Source organism: Pocillopora damicornis, chromosome 6, assembly GCF_964200805.1.
Source record: "Pocillopora damicornis chromosome 6, jaPocDami1.2, whole genome shotgun sequence".
In the NCBI taxonomy this organism is placed as follows: domain Eukaryota; kingdom Metazoa; phylum Cnidaria; class Anthozoa; order Scleractinia; family Pocilloporidae; genus Pocillopora; species Pocillopora damicornis.
This window is the reverse complement of record NC_142675.1, coordinates 22,538,124-22,560,657: the sequence shown is the minus strand read 5'-3', so window position 1 is coordinate 22,560,657 and position 22,534 is coordinate 22,538,124. Positions and strand designations below refer to the sequence as shown.

The 22,534-nt window shown below is 37.1% G+C and overlaps 3 protein-coding genes across 4 annotated transcripts; 2 read left to right on the top strand and 1 right to left on the bottom strand.

The window, feature by feature from the left end:
* Positions 1-319: 319 nt before the first annotated feature.
* Positions 320-13,035, top strand: LOC113674880 (DNA-dependent ATPase/E3 ubiquitin-protein ligase HLTF). 2 transcript variants are annotated; one of them, XM_089208485.1, is made up of 16 exons: positions 320-719; positions 1,745-1,970; positions 2,618-2,692; positions 3,492-3,770; positions 4,134-4,408; positions 5,957-6,237; positions 6,710-6,826; positions 6,946-7,103; positions 7,456-7,599; positions 7,742-8,010; positions 8,636-8,815; positions 9,089-9,213; positions 9,830-10,131; positions 10,547-10,840; positions 11,499-11,579; positions 12,315-13,035. In XM_089208485.1, exons 1-16 carry the CDS (start codon positions 445-447, stop codon positions 12,462-12,464), a joined length of 3,231 nt encoding a protein of 1,076 aa, XP_089064611.1. In that variant the 5' UTR covers positions 320-444; the 3' UTR covers positions 12,465-13,035. The 2 variants fall into 2 exon arrangements, with proteins under 2 accessions (XP_089064611.1, XP_027047180.2); XM_027191379.2 differs by having other exon boundaries at positions 3,462-3,770.
* Positions 13,036-13,157: 122 nt separating this feature from the next.
* Positions 13,158-19,441, top strand: LOC113674881 (intraflagellar transport protein 46 homolog). The gene is made up of 14 exons (XM_027191380.2): positions 13,158-13,286; positions 13,840-13,957; positions 14,378-14,448; positions 14,628-14,821; positions 15,106-15,180; positions 15,426-15,519; positions 15,816-15,897; positions 16,006-16,058; positions 16,816-16,883; positions 17,171-17,215; positions 17,393-17,459; positions 17,598-17,658; positions 17,822-17,907; positions 18,562-19,441. Exons 1-14 carry the CDS (start codon positions 13,257-13,259, stop codon positions 18,703-18,705), a joined length of 1,188 nt encoding a protein of 395 aa, XP_027047181.2. The 5' UTR covers positions 13,158-13,256; the 3' UTR covers positions 18,706-19,441.
* Positions 18,750-22,512, bottom strand: LOC113674879 (dynein regulatory complex protein 12). The gene is made up of 6 exons (XM_027191378.2): positions 22,370-22,512; positions 22,204-22,278; positions 21,577-21,696; positions 20,895-20,987; positions 20,059-20,189; positions 18,750-19,724 (listed from the first exon to the last, which is right to left on the bottom strand). The coding sequence occupies exons 1-6, from the start codon at positions 22,419-22,421 to the stop codon at positions 19,596-19,598; spliced, it is 600 nt and encodes a 199-aa protein (XP_027047179.1). The 5' UTR covers positions 22,422-22,512; the 3' UTR covers positions 18,750-19,595.
* Between the last annotated feature and the right edge of the window lie 22 nt (positions 22,513-22,534).

Below are 22,534 nucleotides of genomic sequence, written 5' to 3'. Positions count from 1 at the left end.
AGCTTGTCGCATGCGACAAAGTCGTGCCGTGTAAATAGGCCTTAATAAGGATATGAAAAATTTTCAAGGGATTTGGCTAATTATGAATTAATCATGTCATTTCTTATTAACTAAGTACTCGTGGATCACCCTGTTTGATTTGGTGTTAGACACGGTAAAAGTTTCAATGGAAACCTTCCCGACCTTTCCAAATACATTCCTTCATTTCATACACCTGTACCCTGAAAGTGCTACCACTTTCGGACAGAGTATTCTTAATTTGGAAGTGCCTCCCCACCCTTAGCACAGCCGACACCCAAGAACAGGAGCTGGGAACAGTTCCTCACCAGTCTTCTTATTTGCAACACGATTAAGACAAAGGCGCAAGCATTTGAATTCTGATGTGAACGTGTTTTGCGTTTTCGCACTGTTGTTCGTTCAAGTAGGTTCTCCATTTGGCATACGATGGCCACGTCTTCTGATTCTTTTGACTCAGAGGATGAATTAGACAATGAAATGTGCATCGGTGGTTATAGAGGAGACATTGTTGGAATCCGCTACTATCGTGGTACAGTGAACAACAACGAAATGGTTTCACTTGTGCGCGAACCGCGCAACCCCTATGACAGAAATGCTGTCCGAGTTAACAATGTCTATGGCATACAAGTAGGGCATATAAAGAAAGAGTTAGCTCTAGCTCTGGCTGATGTGATTGATAGCAAATTGGTCAGAGTAGAAGGGTGAGTTTGCACTGTGATCCACAGTACGCAAAATTTGACGCATCGCTTCACGTCTGCAGTGCGTTTATGTTGGTGTCCACGCCACACTGTTCAAATGCCTTGTTTACAACTGATGAATATTCGTGTAGCTTTACTCGGCGATATCAAACCCTTTTTTTTGTAGGTGTTGTATGGATATTGTGAGGATCGTGCTGAGATCCGCTCAAGGAAATAAATTTTTTCAAAGCGAGACAAAATTAATTTTGTGATCGTATGTGTAGCTCATATTTATATGAAAAGCTGGGTAAAATTTCCGCACAGCCCCATACTACAATATGTATTCAGTTCTTGGATAGAGAAAACAATTACAAAAACAATACATTGCCATGGGAAAACAGATTTGTTTTACAATAGTATGGGGCTGTGCGGAAATTTTACTGAGAAGCTGATTACACGTGCATTTTGATTGGTTCTCTCTAACCCTCTACACCCTAACATCAGTGTGCATATTCTCCATACTGTTCTTTATACATTACCAAAGGTCTTAACAAAGAGAATTTGTGTAACAATCAACAGCTTTTTTTAGTTGATGATTATTTTTGTTATTCTCATGACCTTGATGTGTGATACAGGGGTGCTATTGTAAGGGGAAATTAGATGCTTGTCACTGTTAGAGGTCAAGGGGGGCATAAGTGAGGTCACTATTGACACTTTTTTGCCTTTTCATCAAGAGAAATGGACAGATTCCATCTGTGCAGTTGTAGATTACAGAAAATGTCAAAAATTGGTAAGAACATCAATGACGCACTCAGCTATACCTGGTGTACCACTTTGTTGTTCTTGCTGCATTTTGATGTCATCTGTGATCTATTAGTATGCAGGGAAACATGAAATCTTTTTTTTGGTTAGATCCCTTCTTGGTTATAAAGGCTTGAATATTTGTAAGCTTTCTTACAAATAGTTTTAATTTTTGCTGCCAACAGTTATACATATATGATTTTAAAGTTAACTGATTTTTGATCCCTAAAAACTCCCTAATTTGCCAGTGTTGTTCCCTTTGGAAAAAACAACATTTATACTATGCCTTGTGACATTGCGTTTTGGGGGAAACCAGAAAATGAGCAAGAGGTTATCCAGAGAATGCGTCAGCATGGGTACATTTTGAAGACATGTAGAGAGCCAATACCACAGAGAGGTGGAGTCCCTAGACTTGACCTCCATTCATGGATAGGAACTGGTAGACCTCCTTCTATGAGAATCTCCCAGGATCAGGTGACAAATATCTTAATAAACTTTTAACAATCCTGTGATTGCTTTTGCAATTTTTCTCTTGATTGAGATTATGATTTTGAACACAAGAGAAAAGATAAGTGATATCAAACTGGTTTAAAAAAAATCCAGACAAAGAAAAAAAGATTGAATTGTAACATATGAATCATTCAGTGCTATTGCTTCTGCTCTTCAACAAGTACAGGGACCCTCTTGTTTTTGTTTAAACATTTTAAGTAAGCTCTTTTCAGTTGAAAAAAGAGTAGAACAGTATAAAGCTCAGGTGTCAAGGGCAACCAACTTTTGTCTTTGGGTGACTAATAGAATTTTGCTAATATGAAAGCTTTTAGGAGCTTGGGACTCCCAATATCTGAGACCATAGTCTTGACACATTCTGAGGTTGCTACATTTGACAACAGAGGCAAATTGCAGATTCATTTTCAGAGAAATGACCTTCAACAGAAAAATTTCATGTCAAGCTAACTTTATAAATGGACCAAAGTTTTCAAGTTCATATACAATTATATCATTCCTTTACTTGCCTTTGTATTAATATTTTAGATGTTAGTAAAACTGTGTTAAATTTTTTTTTTAAGAATTCATAGTGTATAAGACTTAATGGTCTTTGTTGTTGTCTTGGCTTCTTCTAGATGACCAGAGAATTGGACAAGCTATTCGAAAAGCTTGGGAAGGAGGGCAAGCTGGAATCTGTGGAACCTGCTGAGGTATAATAATAGGCCTTACAGTGTTTATAATACGGTAAAAACATGTATAAAAGAACACAAGTTTTAGGCTGGGGTTCAGGGGGTTCAGGCTGATTTTGTTCTTATATATATTATTAGGTTTTTTTCTGCAAAATTAGCCTGAAAATGTTCTTAAGGTGTTCTTAAAAATTGCTTCTTAAAATTAATTACTGCACAGACTACCAACAGATGAAATCAATGTGCAAACACAACATTTTAATTAATTAATGGATGGAACTAACCTTAACTGCATTAATCAAGGCAATGTAATACATTGAAGGACGGCTAGCAGATCTGATGTTAACCAACTCGAAACTCAGCAATATTCAGGCAAATTCAACATGCACCAGCTCCCCTTCCCTCTTTCCAGTACTTTACCTTAGTACTGTACCCTTGTACTGTACACTAGTTGATTATCCTAATCTAACTGGCAGCCAATTTTCTTCTACAAGAACAATTTTCATTTTTCAGGTTGAATGTGTTCTTAAGTATATGTTACTTTTTAGACCAAATTTCATCCTGAGTGTTCTTAATCCACTTGTTCTCTTATGTGGGCTTTTACTGTATTACCAGTATTTTGAATTGATTTTTAATTTATGTAATTGTAAATTGAAGCTTTAGTACCAAATTTAACTTTGTTCTTCTGCCTTATTTGCTAGCACTGCAAATTATTTGATGTACATGTGTACTTGATATTACAATGAACAGAGAATGGTTTTTCCTTCAAAGCTAAACTGGGGAAATTTTTCAGGCCATAAAATCTGTGTTATTCCCGCATCAGAAGCAAGCTCTGGCTTGGATGATTGCTCGAGAGAATTGCAAAGATCTTCCACCCTTCTGGAAAGAAAGAACTGTTGGGGGCAGGAAAGAATATTTCAATACAGCCACTAACTATGCAACAGGAACACGGCCCAAATGTGTGCTTGGAGGGATTCTAGCTGATGATATGGGACTTGGGAAGACTCTGGAAGTCATTTCACTTATTGTCACAAATTTTTATGATGGAAAACCACTGGTTACTTTGGCAAATAGGAAACCCACTGTGACAAATGCATCCAAGGTGATTATGTGAATATGTCATAATATTAAGAAAATTCAGAGTTTTAGGTTATTGCAACTTTCCTTAGTTGCTACACCTGTGAACTCACTTGAAAAGTGCATTGAAAAGTTTCATACTAAACCTATCAATAGTTTATCACCTAGCAATTTTAACACCTAAGCAATCTTTTCTGGACTTGTACTGAGTTAGTGATAATGAGTTAATTTGTGACTGGCTGCTTGAAGCAAGCAGATAGAGGCAATTGGAACTTTGGAAGAGGTGAAGAAAAACTAGATGGCCCCAAATTCAGAAATTCTGCTTCCCCTCCATAGTGACAGGAAGTCTAAAACATGGGCTATTTATATGTGTACCATCTTTTGACAGCAAAGGATACAATTAAAAAAAGGAACAAGCCAAAGGGTAAAGCGAAAGTGGAGGAATGAAGAAGAATTTCTGAATGATGAGTATGATGAGGAAATTGTTGAGGTCATTGATAAGGATAATGGTGAAATTGCTGAAGAAGATGATAAGGATGATGATGAAGAATACTTAGTTGATGTGCCATTTAACATGGCCAGTAAAGAAGATCCGAACTTCAGTCCTGGTATAGATTCTTTGAAGAAGGCTTGTAGCTCTCAACCAATCAGGAGATCATCAAGGTGAGTACTTTCTTCATATCAACCCCTCCACTCACAAGATCTCAATAGTGATTCTCTCCACTGGCTATACAATTCTTATGACATTAGTTCAAATATTTTAGTATAGGATCAGCTAATAATCTTTTAATTTACATTTTCCTTTGTGCTTATTACTTGTCCTGCTTGATATTGTATTGATATTATGAAGAGAAATTCTGTCCTGGTCACTCATAAAAGTTAAACAATTAATCCTTTCAATCCCAAGATCAATCAGGATTAATACTCCTTACTGTCTGCTATACAATTCTTATGATGTGTTACGGTATTTTCCAAACCGCCAGAAAGATACAACTCGTACAACTCAACTACTTTATTGACCAACGTAATAACTACGAAGCGATATCGACAACCAATACAATAACTATCTTTTTCACTTATCTACGGAGCGATATAAATGCTAATACAATCAGTATCCCTATAACTTAGAGCCCTTTACAAATAATATCACTTAAATCTCAGTGCACTACCGCACAACTCACAGTTCTCTTGAAAATCTTTAACAAACTGTCGGCGTCCGTAATTCTTTCTCTCACGTAGCCTTCCACACGGCTTTCAATTCCAGTAAACAACTCTGTCCGGCTCTCGCTCCTCTGGGCTCTTCGCAACAGCAGTTATAGCTCACTAAAAGGCCTATTTCTCTAAGCTAGCGTGACTCCTTATATATCTTTCTGAAAAGTTCTAGAATGTTCTGTAATATTGTTATTTTTAGAAACATTACACTATGATTACATCATAACAAAAATATGCTGAGTCACGGTTCTAGAAGGTTCTCCTTAAAGTTCTCGCTTAGTCATCATGACTAAATGTTCTAGAAACTTCTTCGTTCTATTTTTAATAATTATGTAACGCAACGCACTCTAAAAAACATGGGCGCTCTCCATAACAGATGTTAGTTTGGAGAATTTGGTATTGGATCAGCTAATAACCCCTAATTTATACTTTCCTCTATTCACATCACTTGTGTGCTTGATATTGTATGAATGATGAAAGGAGAAATTCTGTCTTGGTCACTCATAGAAACAGTTAACCCTTTAACTCCTAAGATTTCATTTTAGTAATTCTTTTTACTGTCTGCTTTACAATTCAGGTGATGTTAGTTTGGAGAATTTGGAATTTGATTAACCAATAATCCCCCAATTAATATTTTTTCTTTATTCTCATTATTTGTCTGCTTGATGTCATACTGATAGTGTAAGGTGAAATTCTGCCTAGATCACCAGTGGGACTTAAAGGGTTAATGGATTTTAATGGCTCCTTCTTATACCTCTCACTACATTGCATAGTAATTTATTATTGTGATAATTTATTAACACGGATGTGGATTGTTGCCGATGGTGTACAGGGTAGTGAGGAATCTGGAAAGATCAGCAGTATTTTAAAATCAGTTTACTGTGAGGATGTTCATTAACTTTAGCTGTAATGTTCTTATTTCCAGCCACTTTGTGAAGATCAATTTGTCATTTGTTATTGCCAAATTTATGTTAAATAAGTAATTTTATTAATATCAAGAACCAACAAGAGACCAGTGCGGTATGTTGAAGCTGAATTGTCCAGTGAGGAAGAGGACAGTGATGCTCTGCAGGTTGCCCAAGATACAAGCAGTGACATAGACAAGGCTGCACCAATTCCCTCTTTAGGAAAGAAACCAAGAAAAGTTTTAAATGAAGATGAAAAGATGGAATACACTCATACCAAAGATGATCAAACAATACCAAAAAGCTGCAGGAAAAAAACAGCCAGAAAAGATGCCAAGAAAAAGGTGAAGAGTAACAAGAAAGCAGGGAAAAAAGGTGAATGAGTCAGCAGGAAGGTTAATATTTTATGAAAATGAAATATAAATAATTACAGATAAGATTACAAAGGAAAGTGAAATGGAGGTAAAACTATATGTTTTTGCTATATCAAAGGTATTCGAAATGACTTAAAGGAATTGGCTTTTAAAAGTTGATGTACTGTTACTCCTTCATAGAGACTTAAGGCCTGCTAATATTTTTAGAGCATATCAAAGAAGGTTGAAGTCTGTTGGAATTTCTTTACAGTGCACATTGCTACTGACATCATTTCCTAAACTGACTGGTGTCACTGACAAAATGAATATATATTCATTTGTCTAATAACCAAGATGAATTGACACACCAACCTCAGAGCTAGACATCATGCATAGACATGCAGTTCCTATCGGCACCAAAAGAAAATACTTTTAAATGTCACGATGAGCTTCCATTTCATATTTGTGCTTCTGAAATATTTACACTTATTTAGTTCAAAATATGCCAAGAACGGTAACTGATGTGGACCAAACTATTGCTGCAATCAACAATCCTCCCCTACCATCTCTTCCACAAGATTTGGCATCAACCTCTAAAGAGAAACCAGCAGGTTTGTTTTTAAAGATGTCTACTCTCATTATGAGCTTGCAGGATAATGTATTGATATTGTGGGAAGAAGTACCAACAATACTTGTCGATAACTCTAACAGATGGTTGCACTTTTGTCAGCTTTAAGTACATGTAGCAGTGTTGTGCAGCAGTTTCCAGCAGTGTCACCTGATCCTGCTGTGGCAGGGTCGACAAAGTTGAGCAGACAAGAGACTGCAAAGATGGGACCAAGACCAACTTTGGTTATCTGCCCATTGTCTGTGCTAAGCAACTGGCAGGTATTCATACTTTCTACGCCTTTGCCGCTAAGGGAAAATTATGATATGCAGTGAGGCCTTTCATTATCTCAAACCACTACAATGTAAAATAAGCTGTGATACCTGGACAAAGATGTGGCAGCTTCCCCACTTGGAATCAAAAGCTAGACCGAAATTATTTGAAAGGACAGGATTGCATATTATTACCTTGGGCTTATGTTTTTTGAGAGATAATTAACCACGAAAAATATTTCAATGTTTTCTGAATCAAAATTGGGAACCTCCCCCTTCATGAAAATCTCTGGATCCGCCTCTGTTACTAAACGTATACTAAAGATGAAACTTAACAATGGGTATATTGTTCTATCTTCAGTATCAGTTTGACAATCATGTCCATGTGGGACTGTTGAATGTGTATACTTACTATGGCTCTGAGCGCACAAAGGATCAAAACTTGCTAGCTGAACAAGATGTTGTTCTAACTACCTACCAGACGTTATCTTCTGAATTCTCCAAGGTAACATATTCTTTTCAGTAGCTGCACAATTAGTGCAGTGGGATAAGAGCTTGTGCTCTCATCATCTTCCAGTTACATTTTCAGTTGTGATCCTACCCAGCCTTGTTTGTAAAAACTCACGTATTTTCACTTCATTTCACAGAAAACGTCTGCGCTTATTGACACACTATGGCTCAGAGTTGTTCTCGACGAAGGGCATGTGATCAGGAACCCCAATGCCTTGATGTCAAAAGCGGTCCTTGCCCTGAAGAGTGAACGCCGATGGGTTATAACAGGGACGCCAATCCAGAACTCTGTGAAGGACATGTTCTCAATTATAAGCTTTCTAAAGCTGGAGCCATTCACAGACAGACAGTGGTGGAGACGAACAATGGAGAGACCGATCAGTGAAGGTGATCAGAGTGCGTTGAGGTATTGACATAACGCGGAACGTTTTATTGCGATTATTCAATGGTTTTTTGGATGCGAGTTATGCCGAAAATAGGGCAGTGACTTACTGATGTAGTTCCCGAAAAAATGACGTGGTACAGCAAATATCAATCATCAGGCTACTGTTTTGCGAGAGCGCAATCGGATGAAAACAACCGTTTCTCGTGTTAAAAGTTTAAAAGAAAATGGAAGCCAAATAGATCAAATCAAACCACGTAAATTTTATTTTGGTTTCTGGGAAGCTTACCTGTATACCTCGATTTCTTATTCTCGGGGCAGTTTTCTTGACGGGTGTTCAAACATTTGGCATTTGGGCACGTGTGGTTTGGATCTTACGTCGAAGAACCTACACTAAAGCGATCGCGAAAGATCAGTTAGAAACATCGTTCACGTGCTCACTAAAAAGACTAGGGTATGGAACTCACGATGATGTGGTGTTGCCTTGTTTCCTAAATCTTGGGCATCTGCAAAAATTTTCTACCCTTTGTAAACTGCTTCTTGAAGTCTAATAAAAGACCTCTGCACAGTGTTTTAGAGCGCATCAGAACATCGGGAAATGCGCAAACGAAAATCCATATTTTCAAACTTTGTTGTTATTTGTTGAAAGCCGGTTGCAGTCACTAATGGGAAGTATTGCACTGAGGCGCACTAAGACACAACAAGTGAATGGAAAACCGCTGGTGGAACTACCGGACAGACAAGTGTTTGTGCAGCCTGTGGAGTTATCACTTGAGGAGAGAAAGCTGTACGATTCCATGGCTAGAGAGGGAAAACTTGTTATTGGCAAGTAAGTGGCTTAAAAATTGTAGACTTTTCGTGGATTACTGTACATTTGAGAACGTGAATGAACTGTGTATCAGCGCCCTACCACAAGGAGACTGGGTTAAGGTTCGTAATGATTGCGAAGGTTTGTGAGCGAATTAAGAAGAACTGTTAAAATTCCATCTCCTATAGTTATCCAGAAGCGCCATTATAATTTTGTCCCACTGGTGCTCACAGTTGGAGTTTGATGACAGAACTGATTTCAACCGAAGTCTTTACTATTATTATGTTTTTATAGATATTTCAAGACTGGAAATGTACTTCAGAATTATGCTGATGTGTTGGCGATTCTTATGCGGCTCAGACAGCTTTGTTGTCACCCTAAGCTTTGCGCTACAGCGCCTGCGCTGGCCTCAAAAGAAGGTAAGCACCGTGATTCTCAAGTGTCCTAGAACTTGTATCATGAACTTGAACCCCCGTTTATATTACTGGCAGCATGTAGGTTCTGTGAAACAGTAATCGGTACTTGGGTAGTTATGTGCGTTACTAAGAAGCGCATGAACCATCATTGTTTTCAATGTTTACAGAAGGTCGAGGATTAACTCTGCATACAACACTGACTCCGGTTTTTTCAAGATGAACAACTTAATCCTGAAGAGTGATTGGGATCTAATTTCTCCTTATAGTATCGCTGCTGCGTCAAACATTATGGTCATGGGAATAAGGAAGATGATCGCAAACTTAAGAAGTTCATGATTGTCAAACAAATTCTCCTTGTCGGTGCCTTAGGAAATGTCTAGAGAGCAGTTTGGAGAATAAACATATTGATGTAAGGGTGAAAGGGTTAAGCGACTAGGAGTGTTGCTACTCCTCGTGGATGAGATGCTAGTTTATTGCGGGATAACCCCCTTTACCCGCCCCCCCCCCCTAGCATTCCGCTAGTTTCCCTCTGGTGCCCCCTCATAACCCCCGGCAGAGTTATGCCCTGCTATAGTTGCGTCTTTTCCAATCACTCTGACTTACTTGTTGCATCCTCAAGGCTGCTCCACACCGGAGGAACTCCGCCAGAAGCTGATATCCACCCTTGTCACTCTCCTGAGCTCAGGGGCTGATGAGGAGTGTCCCGTGTGTCTGGACTCACTCTCAACCCCAGTGATAACCCACTGTGCCCATGTCTTTTGCCGGAGATGCATAGAAGATGTGATCAAGACGACAGCCGTGAACCCTCGTTGTCCTCTTTGCCGCGGTAACATTAGCCAGGATGTGTTGGTAGAAGTCCCACCGGAGACTGAGGATGCAGATGAAATTGACGGGTCTGAAGAGTGGCACTCCAGTTCAAAGGTTTCATAACGCCTTTGTCATTTGCCAAGCTTGTTCGCGCAAGATGACGGAAGAAGGGCCATGATATATTATAGACGTTTTTTCATTTTTCTCGTTTTCACGGGCCTTACCTTTGTCTCTGTTCATAAACTCGACTCTAACAATAATTCGGCCATCTTCATAGATCAAGTTTATCAGTAAAGGATTTATTATGTGGCCAAAAGATCACACTTAAGGATTTGCTATTTTACTTTTTACTTTTAACCATTGTTGGGACTGCCCTAAAGACCCAAGTTTTTAGTGTTTTGTGACTCCATTGCTGTATAAACAGCCGGAAAACTTCTCTCTCCTCCAAGAGGGCAAATCGTACAACAGAATTTGATTCATCTTGCCAACTCTCGCAGTTTTCTACATGGTATGTGTTTGTTTCATTCAGATTGACACGCTGATGTCTCTTCTGACAAAGCTCAGAAAAGAAGATCCCTCAGTGAAAAGTCTGGTCATCTCTCAGTTCACGTCCCTGCTAAACATCGTTGAGACGCCACTGAAAGCAGAAGGGTTTAACTTTGTTCGATTGGATGGCAAGATGTCGCAGAAGAAAAGATCTGAAGTGATAGAATTATTTGATGACCGAGGTCCTGACTCACCTAAAGTGATGCTGCTGTCGCTGAAGGCTGGAGGTGTTGGACTGAACCTGACGGCAGCTTCCAGAGTTTTCCTTCTTGACCCTGTATGTTGATCCTTTAAACTCAGTATTTGATCAGTAATTCTCCTTCTCACTGCTGTGAAGTTCTTAATAATAATGATAGTAATGACAATAATCATAACAATAATCGTAATAATAATAATCATAATAGTAATCACAATAGTCATCCTCATCATTATCATCATCATTTATATAGCACTTTTTCCTTAAAAGTCCAAAAGCGCTTTACACAGTGTGCTTAGTAAAATAAAATTATAAAGCTTAAGACAAAATTTATAAGCACATCAGTAGCATAAAATTAAATGTAAAATATTGAAATACAATTAGTAGCTATAAAAAATTGTCATACGCCTGTCGAAAAAGATGCGTTTTTCAACTGTTTTTGATAAATTAGTGTGGGGAAGTTGGTGTTGTATCAAGGCAACACTACCCAGCTGATATGCGTGTCTGGTTACATTGGCTGTTTGGTGGATAAATTTTACACTAGTTTTCCGGTGTTTTATTGCATTTTTTTTTCCACCTGAGAATTTGTGTTTTCTCTATGCCGCGCATGACATTGAAGGAACAAAACGTTTTATTGAGATACAAACGAATGTCAGTATCGATAATTCTATTTCTATCCCTGGCACTCCCTACTTACTTGAATACCTGACTAAGTTGAATTCTTATCATTGTTGTTCAGGCTTGGAATCCTGCAGCTGAGGATCAGTGTTTCGACAGATGCCACAGATTAGGACAGACCGAGGATGTTATAGTAACTAAGGTAAATGAAGAGGCTACTTTGTCGGTTGGTTACTCAGTTTGTCTTTCAGGGCAGTAAGAGAGTCTGGCTGTCTATCAGTATGACAAAAATCTAAGACGTTACTCTGATTTAGAAATCTACCACTTGCGAGATTATCTCCTGAAGATAGGAATAGCCAAAAAAAAAGTCTTTTCTTTTTTCGTTAACCCAAGCTGGAGAATGGTGAACCAAGCGAGGACATGGAGTAAAAGCGAGCTAAGTAAGCGTTGAGATGGTAGGAGACTGCCTTATCCATAGTCCGAGGCAATCATCTAGGAATTTTTAGTCCTTGAGGAAAGTAAGGGGGGGAGGGGGTTAACAGAGTTATGGGAAGGAGAGAAAAGGCCGTATTAAATACTTTTCCTTTCACCTTCTTCCACTTGCACTCTGCGCTTTGCCGTGAGCATCTCAAATTTGTCAGCATGCTCTCTCTGCAAACTTATTTCCTCCTCCTCCTCGCCGTTGTAAAGTGTTCACCCTATTTAGCTCGGAAAACCTCAGGAGGGGGCGGATTGAAGGAACCGCTCTTCTTATCATTTGCTGGATTTTCTTCTATTCTTCCGATCTACTTCCGATTGGCTAGAAAGACACAAAAAAGACTGCCACACAGGCTCGTGATTAAGTAGTTTCCATAATATTGTCCATGTTGTGACAAATGTAAATCCCTCTTAATAACAAACATCTAACGCACTCTCTTGTTTATGTTATGTCTTCAAGTTCGTTGTGAAAGACTCTGTGGAAGAACGTATGCTTGAGCTTCAGAAGAAAAAGAGGGAATTGATGGCAGGAGCGTTTAATACCAAATCAACTGCAGAAGATAGACGACAACAGAGAATTCGAGACGTTAGAACACTCATGGACTTTTAGACTTGACCTGTTCTTTTTAGATATTCATATCTCTGGTCTTCATTACGGCCTTACCATTACTGGTTTACACCTTTGATAAGATGAAAAATAACATGGATGAGAAGAGATATGAAAACATTTTCTCTCGTATGGCACCACACCTTAGTTATTTTGTTTTGTTGTTTAACGTCTAAGTATTCTGTAGCTTGAACTCTACGCAGGTTTGAACCGAACAGATCTGTTTTTAAATCTTCTGCTCGTTCTTGTTACATTTTAAAGGGTATGAGAAATAATATTTTGCTTCCGAGTGCCTTTTTCTGTCGGTTAGTTAATCTGACCAAAGTTCCAGTTGAATTTTAAAAAATATTATACGTATTTTGATCGTTGTTAAAAAGTTTTGTGATCGACTAGACATGTAAAGAAATTTTTTCTGTGTTATAGAATATGATATTTGCAAAAGTGTCCAGCATCGACTTGATATGTTCTTTATTTTACCGAATTCATAGTGGTCACATCAGACTTAGTATAAAAATTTATGAAATAAGAAATGTTATTGATACAGTATGAAAATAAAACAGCTGTATTTTTGGAATTTGTGTCAAGTTTAGATTAACGTCTAATTATGAGCAATGATTGCAAATGAGGGTGAATGGTGTCTGGTTGCGGCGAGTGGAGCTGAATGATCAGTAATGACAGGAAATGATGGGTTTCCAGTGATGTTCGTGACAGTTCACGTGGAGGTCTGGGAAGAAGTAGTCTAGCGGGATAAGCACGTCATGTAAGCGGTCAGGAACTTGGTGGGTTGTTTCGTTCATGGCTGACTCAGATGACGAGCGAAGAAAGGTAAACTAAGAAGATGTTTGCGGCTTTTACCATTATGTAGTTATGCTTTACAGTATAAACTTACTTCTTGTTATTTTTATACTAAATTAAGAAATTTTGGTCGAGTTGTGGTTCCTATAAATGTGGAGATCTTTCAAATAATGCCAAACGTACAGCTTAGTCGCTATCAGATTACGTTGTCCTTGGATACGAACAAATCCCAATTAAATTTTATCCGAATAGTTTTATTTTGGACACTGGTTTTGTAATCTTTATATTTCCTCGAAGTGAGGTGAAATTTTTGCATCTTCCTGTAAGATGACGAGGAAAACTTTTGGACCTTGTCAGTTAGATTTTATCTCAAACTAATCACATTTAAAGTGCATCTTTGAGTTATAAATATCCGTATTCGGCACAGTTAATTCTGGATTTCTGTGATGTTTGTGTCGCAAGCTCTGGTAGAAACACAAATAGGGGAATTATGGGTTACCCAAAATGAAATGTAGACACCATATTCATCATTACGTTCTGCACATGACTATGCAGTCTTTTGAAGAAAGTAAATGATTTGCAGCTTGTCGTGAATCAACCGTATGATGAAGCTCTTGAAGTAAACGACGACGAAGAAGTAGCCAGTACATTTACTCCAAGTCCTAGACCCGCAGGGGGTAAATCTGGTGGATATAATCCAGGTGAGAAAAATCATTACATTTAAAAAGCTATTCGTTATAAATTGCTTGTCCAAGAGAGATTTGCAAGCAGAGCACACAGAGCATAGCATCAACAAGAATTTGGTTATCCTGAAGCTGAGAAATTTGGTTGACACAAGTTATGATTTAAAAAAAAATGCTGATGATCAAAAATCACTTGACAAGATCAAAGTTTTTACAGTCAGCCATTTTAAGACATCTTCCTTTCCAATGGGGAATAATCCTCAGTGATGTGAATAAAATTTCGAATGCACTTCACAGTACAAACCTTGTCCAGCAGGACTCTAGTTGTTACTATTCCTTGCTCTGCACAAAAAAGTTTAATATTTCCCTTTACTTTGAAATCTGTGTATTAAAGCCAAAAGTAGGTTTATCTTATAAAAATATTAACTTTGTTTACAGGAATTGGATCCATCTCAATGACTGACCAGAGTGATGATGAGTTTGACCATGATGACCTAGTTGAAAGGAAGGTTGGTATAGAGAGATGTCAAGTGATAGCCCTCGCATTAAGACAATTTAAGATTGGTTGTTTAGTAGTGTTGATAAAATTAAGTGTATTATTGATTTATACAATTAATCAATGATGCATATTTCTTAGTTTGCAATGAAATATACATTTAATAGTTGATCAAGATGCCTTTCTTTCCAGGAGCCTCCAGCAGGAGGATATTCCCGGCCACAAGAGGCTTTACAGGGGGTTAAGGAGAGACCTGGGAGACCAACTGGCCAGGAAATACCTACTCAACAAAATGAAGATGATGATGATGATGAAGGTGATGACCAGAGTGATAGCTCTGAGGAAGATGATGATGAGGAAGATGCACATGGAACTGCATTGGAGGGGTATGACAATAAATTTGACAAAGATCAAGATGATGAATTTTATTAGCAGCTTAAAAGCTGTTTTCAGAAAGGAATGTACTCTCTGGGTGTTATTTTTTTTTAGAGTTTTAAGCCAGTTTCCTTCTTCTCTCAAAAAGAGTAGGTGTGAACACTTGACACTGGTATGGGAGATCTTCTAAAAATCAGATCAGTTATAACCCAATTAAAATCTAATCAAAGAGTTATCAGCCATATTACTATTGATAATTCTTGGTGTGATGGCTTTTTTTTTTTTATCCTTTCAGGGCCTATGACCCAGCTGATTACGAACATCTACCTGTGAGTCAGGAAATCAAGGAACTTTTTCACTATATCACTCGGTATGTTCTGGTGAAGGATACCATGCCAGGCTTTTGTCTTCAATTGTTTGAACATGATGGTCTATAATATCTTAGTGTCTCAGTTGGTAAAGAAGAACTGAATTAATCTTTTTAGCACTGGAGATATCATCATTATTAATAAATAATGATTACAATTATGCTAAAAACATTCTAAAAATTATTGCAATTAAAGTATTACATGGCTCCTTTGTGACTGTGTTTCAAATTCCTTTTGTTTAACATAGGTATACTCCACAATCTATTGATTTGGAGCATAAATTGAAGCCATTCAATCCTGATTTTATTCCCGCTGTTGGAGACATTGATGCATTCTTGAAGGTTAGAAAACCAGGATTGAGATCACTGCTATATGATATTGTCGCTAGTTCAAAGAGTCATTATGGAAAAGTGTAGGATAACACTCTGCTTGTTTGAACTCCAATGTAAAATTCAGAATTGTATCCTTGTATTCAGTAAAAAATTTTGATTGCAATTTGTTTTTTAAGAAGAGTTATTGAAAGGAGAATGTTATATAAACTAAGGTAACAGAGTTTTTCCATGGAGGTAACCTATCCAAAAAAGTTCTCTGTGCTCTGTGAGTAACTTATTTAATGCTCTTTACACAAATTGTGCAGGTTACACGACCAGATGGTAAACCAGAGACTTTAGGATTGGTGGTTCTTGATGAACCAATGGCTAATCAATCTGACCCAACAGGTATAATAAACTAATGATTATCCTAATAGTGATAGCTAGTAAATGATAATTAATAATGGTAACCTTTGATGATTCTCAACTTCTAATTGTCAGCTCTTTCAATTTCAGTGCTGGATCTTCAATTAAGAACTATTTCCAAACAAACCAATCTAAAAGCCATGGTAAGTAAAATGTATTTGGCACTGCTGGGTCCATTCTTGATTTGACAGTATTTTGCAATATTTTAGATTTAACTGTGCTGTATTACATTATTTTGGTTATAACAGTAAGGACATTGCTTGTCTTTTGATAAACCTTTTAACCCCCACTAGTGACTAAGACATAGCTTCTCCTTACAATATCAATACAATATTAGGTAGACTGTAGTGATATAGATGACGAAAAATGTCTTTTAGGGGATTATTAATTGATCCAATACCAAATTATCCTAATCTAAAATATGGCAGACAGTAGTGAGAATTACTAAATTAAATAAGATCTGGGAGTGAAAGGGTTAACAATAATTGACAATAATTTTGAATTTGATACCCTCTCATTTTACCACTTTTCATTGTCACTTTACTCTTTGTAAGAGAAAAGTAATTAAGAGAGAAGCTGTCAATATCATGATACTTTGACTCCTTTTTTTGCAAAATGCATGATTAGCCCCATTACCAAGTGGATGGTACAGAATTTTTGTTTGATGTAGGAACATGTGAAAGGCAGGAATAAGCAAGGATGGAGAAGATAAAATGGATTGCAAATGATGAACAAATTCGAAAAATTTATCCTTATTATTTGAGATACAGAAACTATGATGTAAATGATGTTGTTTTAAATTGAGGAAGTAGTCATAACATTTCAGCTCTCCAAAGGCTTGAATCCAAAGTGTCTGTTACTACATAATACTACAATCATTTCACTCCTTGTTTGTCACAGACTGTACGCAGCATTGAAGATCCAGAAAAGAATCCTAAAGCTGTTGATAACTGGATTGATAGTATCAGGTAAGAATGCCTGTTTATCTCTTTGAATCCTCTCCTGATGCACATCTGCTGTTGTGATTTTTGGATTGTGCTTCTGTTGTTTGTAGTTTGTTTGTTTGTTTGGTAGTGTTTTGTGACTCCTTGCAGCCTCTCATTTAGAAATATGTAGTGCTTCAATCTTCACAATTTTTGGTGTTGTAAATGTCCTTATCCTGTTTTCGGATGTATGCTAGTTACTGTAAACATTTAAAGAGGATGATGTTGATTCAAGGTAATAATTTTAACAATTTTGGATGCTTCTTTGACAGGGAATTGCATCGTCAAAAACCAGCTCCAACAGTCCATTACCAAAGGTAAGGTGGTAAACTGGTTGTGAGGGAGCACCACAGTGTAATCCATTTTCAATGATTGTAATTGACTTTTATCTGTGAAGTTATTTGACAGAGGTATTTGGTTTTAGAAAGGCAAGCTGGTCAGTATAGGGATAACTTTCAGTGGTCATTTAAAATATTCTGTTTTCATGAACTTAGGAATATGCCTGACATTGAATCTCTTATGCAAGAGTGGCCACCAGAATTTGAAGACCTTCTGAACCAGGTAAACTTAAAATTTAATAGAATTTATTGAATTCATTGGTGAGGAGTCCTTAAAATTTTTGTATGTGTAATATTAAGTGAGATTCAACACTTTCCGGTCATACACACAATTTTACTCAGACTGTCCTCCTGTCAACAGGTTGGTCTTCCAACAGCTGATTTGGATGTGGAATTGCATCAATATGTTGATCTTATTTGTGGTAAGTTGTTGAATTTTGTTTCACAATGTTTGATGTAAAGCCAGGACATAGTAGTTACTGTTATGGCTACATAATGCGATAAATTTCATAGCACGGCAGATTTTCTGTCTTAGTGTTCTGATTATAATTACATCTTAATTTTCTTTACTTGTGTTTCTGATAGGAATCCTTGATATACCAGTGCACAATAACAGGATTCATGCCATGCATGTACTGTTTACATTATTCTCAGAGTTCAAGAACTCACAGGTGCGTCACTAGACAGATTGTTAAACTTTACTCTTGAATGCGTAATTTTGCATGAAAACAGTTCTAGTAAAACAAGAAGTCTGCTTTTGGTGAATCTCACTGTGCTGGCTCAAAAAATTGGGAAACCAGCATATAGATTTCCTAATGACCCTTTGACCCCAGCAGGTGACTAGCATCTAATTTCTCTGAATCACACATTAAGGTCACAGGAATAAAGGAAATGATGATCATCAAATGAAGAAGCTTCTGATTGTTAAACAAATTCCCCTAATCAGCGCCAGAAAAATATGGAGAACAATATGGAGAATATACATACTGATGTTTGGTTGCAAGGGGCTTGGAGATAATCAAAATGAGAGCAGGGGTAAAAAGAGGATGATGCCTGCAATGAAATGATAATAATGTTGAAAAAGAATGTAGATGGATGGGGTGTTAATAAATCCTTTCTTTGAACCCTTGAAAAGTCTACTCTACTTGCCAGGGGAAGACAAGTTAGTCTCCATCTCTTTGCACCTCAAATTAAATCTTCTGTTAGCAAAAAATTATTTCATTTGATGGTATTAAAACTTATCAGCAATCCTTTTCCCTTTATGCACCCCCCCCCCCCCACCCCCAATCGTTTTTTCATCCTCTGTTTTTTCTTGCACATAACAGCATTTTCATCAATTGGCCAAAGACAACCAGATGGCTAATGAGATGAAAGTGGACAATGGTGATGGCATTGGAGGAATGACTGCTGCAGCAGAGCACTTGACTCTGGAAGGAGGAGATACTCAAACCTTGAGCTTTGATTACTAGAACATTATACAACATTTCGTGGAAGCAACATTGCATGCACACTCTCGTGTAAATACAAGTACAAAGCCAAGTGTTTTGTCACTCTTTGGGCGTTTTCCATGATAGAACTGAATGTATATATATCTTTGTGCACTCAGAAGCTTGCTATGACAAAATTATTTATGACATGTAATTGGCCTCTTTTTCAAAGCTAGGCCTGGTGCTCAACCATTCCTATGAAAATGAGTTCAATTTACTTGTGAACAAAAACAAGAGAGGCCAAAGGTAATTCAGAAATGGGCTATTGTATGTACCCCATCTCCTAGTTCCTGGGCATAGTCGTAGGCTTCATACATGCACTCTAGACCCTCAGTCACCAGTGCTTTGCAATTCAAGACATAAACAAACCCAAATTTTCAGCTCAATATTTCTCTGCAGAGCCTGAGTAAAACACTTATTTGAGTGTTATTTGCTTGTGTTCTCAAGAAGTAATGTGCGCCATGAATTTTGGAGTATTGCTGCCATCTTCATCATGTGGAGATGCAAAAGCTTTGTTTTATTTCTTTTTCCACTCATGGTAGTATGGTACATGTAAATTATTTAAGATTTTCAAATATTTAGGTTAGACACACTAACATTGCAATTTAAGCATGACTGTTTCCAAGTTTATATTTACTACACTTCAGTTGTGCAATGTTGAAACTTTGGGTAAAAGTGACTGTGTAGGGTACTGTAAATAAAACAATTATGTACCCAATGCCTTCTCACTATTACTGTTACCCAAATGTATGTAGGATGCTTGTGGTAGTTATTCCACCAGCTCTTCACCTATCTACGAATGTGGCTTATATTACTTTCTACACACTAAACCAGGTAAACTAGAAGGGGAAATATTTATTAAAGGTAGTAATTTAAATTTCCAGTGGATTCAAGCCAAATTCCAGAAGAAGCTGTTTATTTTTCTCCTGTATCTCTGATGATTCCATCTCCCATCGTGCCCTGGCATCCTCAACTTTAACAGCCATTCTATCAAAAGCATCCTGTGAAGAATGTGTTAAAAGAAATGAATAAGTACACCACATAGTATTCACTGTAAACGCCATTCTTGTGTTGTTTGTACTATTGTACATAGCCATGTAGTTTGACTGTATTGTGAGATATACAGCAATTCCTTTACAGGAAACAAGGGGAATCAATAAAATTCTTCCACAGTGCAGCTACATACACCTGTGGCTTTGTAGAAATGCCTTACTCAAATCTGAGAGGTTGAACTACTTTAGGGTTGTTAACTTCTGCAACTGCATAATTTTGAGAGCCTCCTCAACACTGCTGTCTTATTTCTCTTGAAAGATATTCCTTTACTCTTATACATACATGAAGCACACTTTCATAGGCAGATTCCATGTGATCAATTTTAAACTGGAGTTCAGCAATGATTTCATCTTTTTCCCGCCTGATATCATCTCTCTCTTTCCTGGTCTTCTTCAATTCTTCTTCTGTAGAGGCTATAAATATAAAGTATGGATTAACTAGAGCATTATCTAACAGATCACTAATTTCTGCCTCCTTGATAATTCAGACAACATGCAGTTTGGAGTTGAAATGATGAACCACAAAAAGTAAAACCTCAGCTGTGAAAATTAGATCTGCTAAATCTGTCAAATCAAATAATCTACTCAAATCAATCAAAAATCAAACACATCTAAGAGAAAAATGGCATCTTATTTCAAGTTAATTCAGAGAATCTATCAAATTAAAATCTACCATGCCAAATTTTTTCAGACTAAACAATTGCAGATTACTCTTAGGTCAAGCACATAGGATCTATGGAATTTGAAACATGCCTTATTTTAGAATATACAAGTCTTTTTCAGTGATTACTATTCACTACTACAGCACCTGCAGATTGGAAAGTTAACAAGTCATGCCTTTGCCATGTATGAATGCTGTTATCACATATAACCCATGTTTAGTTCCTTTCTCAAACTTTGTCATAGTTTTTTATTAATAGGTAACAGGACTTTGTGTTGTCCAATTCTGTCTGTGATCATACTTGTAATTAATAAATCGGACTCTAGTTTTGTGGTCCTCTGATTTGGTTCATCACTCATGGTTACAAACCGAATTGTACTCCACTCGGTCCAATTACCATTTTACCATTATTAACTGGTTGTTGTTCAAAATACATCCACGTTGAAATCAATGCTCACCCAACTGCTCCCTCAGCTTATTCACAGTCTGCTCCAACATGTGAATCCTAAGAGCCATCTCAGACTGCATTGTTTTGTATTGACGAGTAAGGTCTGAAAAGTAATGTTTCCAATTTACCAGTATATTAAATATTGTTTTGTTATGTAATAATTGTCATCATAACATTGTTTTAGGTTTCTTGGACCACACCATGCCTTTGTGAACTGGCCCCTTAATCCATTAACACATAAAAGTGACTATGATTTAATTTCTCCCCACAGTATTGTCACTGAATCAAACAGTAAGGTCATAAGAAGAAAGGAAATTAAAACCAACTTCAGAAGTTCTTGATTGTTACACATTTTCTCCTTGTCATTGTAATAAAAATTTATAGAGAACAGTGTGGAGAATTAGCACAATTTGATTTTAGGGAGTGAAGGCTCAACTTACACTTAAAAATATAAAAAAGGCTTTAAATGTAGCCAAGTTTTGACTTTCAAATATTTAGGGTTAAGCAGCAGAAGTTGGCCAAAGGCTCAGAGAAATAAGTAGAAAGTTAGTGGGGGTTAATTCTCAGAGCTTATGTCTGCCGCTTGCTTGGTTGTTAGGTCACCTATTTGCTTTGGTTTAGTGACTAGCTTCACTCTGAAGCTTCAACACAAGCATATTGATTTTAAATTGTCAATTCTGAGCTCAATTTACCTGAAGAAATGTCCAGTTTATTTTGCTGCTCAGTTTCAACTTCTTCCTTTGCTTCTCTCATTCTTTCTTTCATACGATCTGCAGTGTCCTTGGACCTTCGTGCAATTTCAGATCTTGCAGCTGTATTATTAGTAATGATGATAATTTTTTTTCTCACGTAGCACTTTTTCTAATGTGATGGCTAAATAGTGCTCCTCAAATTGAAAAATATCAAAAGGCATCCTTAAAAATATATAAAGTGTTCACTAATACTCATAAGAGCTGCTTAACAGCTTAAATTTAACTCACAAGTTACCTGAAAATCGAATCAACCACACATCTAGCTAAAGAAAAATTTTAAAAAGTATCTTTAGATAGTACTGCGTATTCTTTCTGAGATCTAATGAACAAAATGAACTATTATTTCAGTAATTCTTCAATCCTCACACGCTACAGTGTATGCAGTATTAGACTGTCACTTACTATTTACAATAACTAAATTATTTCAATTGTGACCTTTGTGGTCGTTACAATTTTTGAGAATTATATTACTTGGTATATATTCTACGAATATTTTAACACCCAGCTATACATAATGACAAGTATTCATATATGGATCTATGTACCACTTCATTTTCTCCTCCTTACCAAGTTCATCCTTCAGACACTCAATCTCTTCCATGGTTCTCTTGTACTTATCCTCAATCGTCAGTTCGGTCTTCTCTGTGGAGGAAGAAGAATGGAAGACAAATGGTTTTCGAACCTGCTAAATGGAGACCAAGGATTTCCCTGAAAATAGCTTTTATCATCATACCATCCTTCTTCTTTTTTTTCTTTCCCTTGCCCTTTTTCTTTTTCGGTGGCATTTTGAAACGCAGATCGGAAATATGTGGAAACTATTTTACAGAATACTTTACTGTCAGTATATGGTTGTTAGGATGCCATGTTTGTTTTCGCACGATCTCATTGCAGCGGTTTT

What these genes read in the sequence shown, in the direction of transcription:
- LOC113674880 (XM_027191379.2), top strand. Translation starts at nt 445, where the DNA reads ATGGCCACGTCTTCTGATTCTTTTGACTCAGAGGATGAATTAGACAAT. An exon ending in GGTGATCAGAGTGCGTTGAG is followed by an intron (nt 8,011 to 8,635) that starts GTATTGACATAA and finishes ATTTGTTGAAAG; the next exon opens with CCGGTTGCAGTCACTAATGG. An exon ending in AGGATGTTATAGTAACTAAG is followed by an intron (nt 11,580 to 12,314) that starts GTAAATGAAGAG and finishes TATGTCTTCAAG; the next exon opens with TTCGTTGTGAAAGACTCTGT.
- LOC113674881 (XM_027191380.2), top strand. Translation starts at nt 13,257, where the DNA reads ATGGCTGACTCAGATGACGAGCGAAGAAAG. An exon ending in AACTGGATTGATAGTATCAG is followed by an intron (nt 16,884 to 17,170) that starts GTAAGAATGCCT and finishes CTTCTTTGACAG; the next exon opens with GGAATTGCATCGTCAAAAAC. An exon ending in ATATGTTGATCTTATTTGTG is followed by an intron (nt 17,659 to 17,821) that starts GTAAGTTGTTGA and finishes TGTTTCTGATAG; the next exon opens with GAATCCTTGATATACCAGTG.
- LOC113674879 (XM_027191378.2), bottom strand. Translation starts at nt 22,421, where the DNA reads ATGCCACCGAAAAAGAAAAAGGGCAAGGGAAAGAAAAAAAAGAAGAAG. An exon ending in GAAAAAAAAGAAGAAGGATG is followed by an intron (nt 22,279 to 22,369) that starts GTATGATGATAA and finishes CTTCCTCCACAG; the next exon opens with AGAAGACCGAACTGACGATT. An exon ending in CCTATGAAAGTGTGCTTCAT is followed by an intron (nt 19,725 to 20,058) that starts GTATGTATAAGA and finishes CATTCTTCACAG; the next exon opens with GATGCTTTTGATAGAATGGC.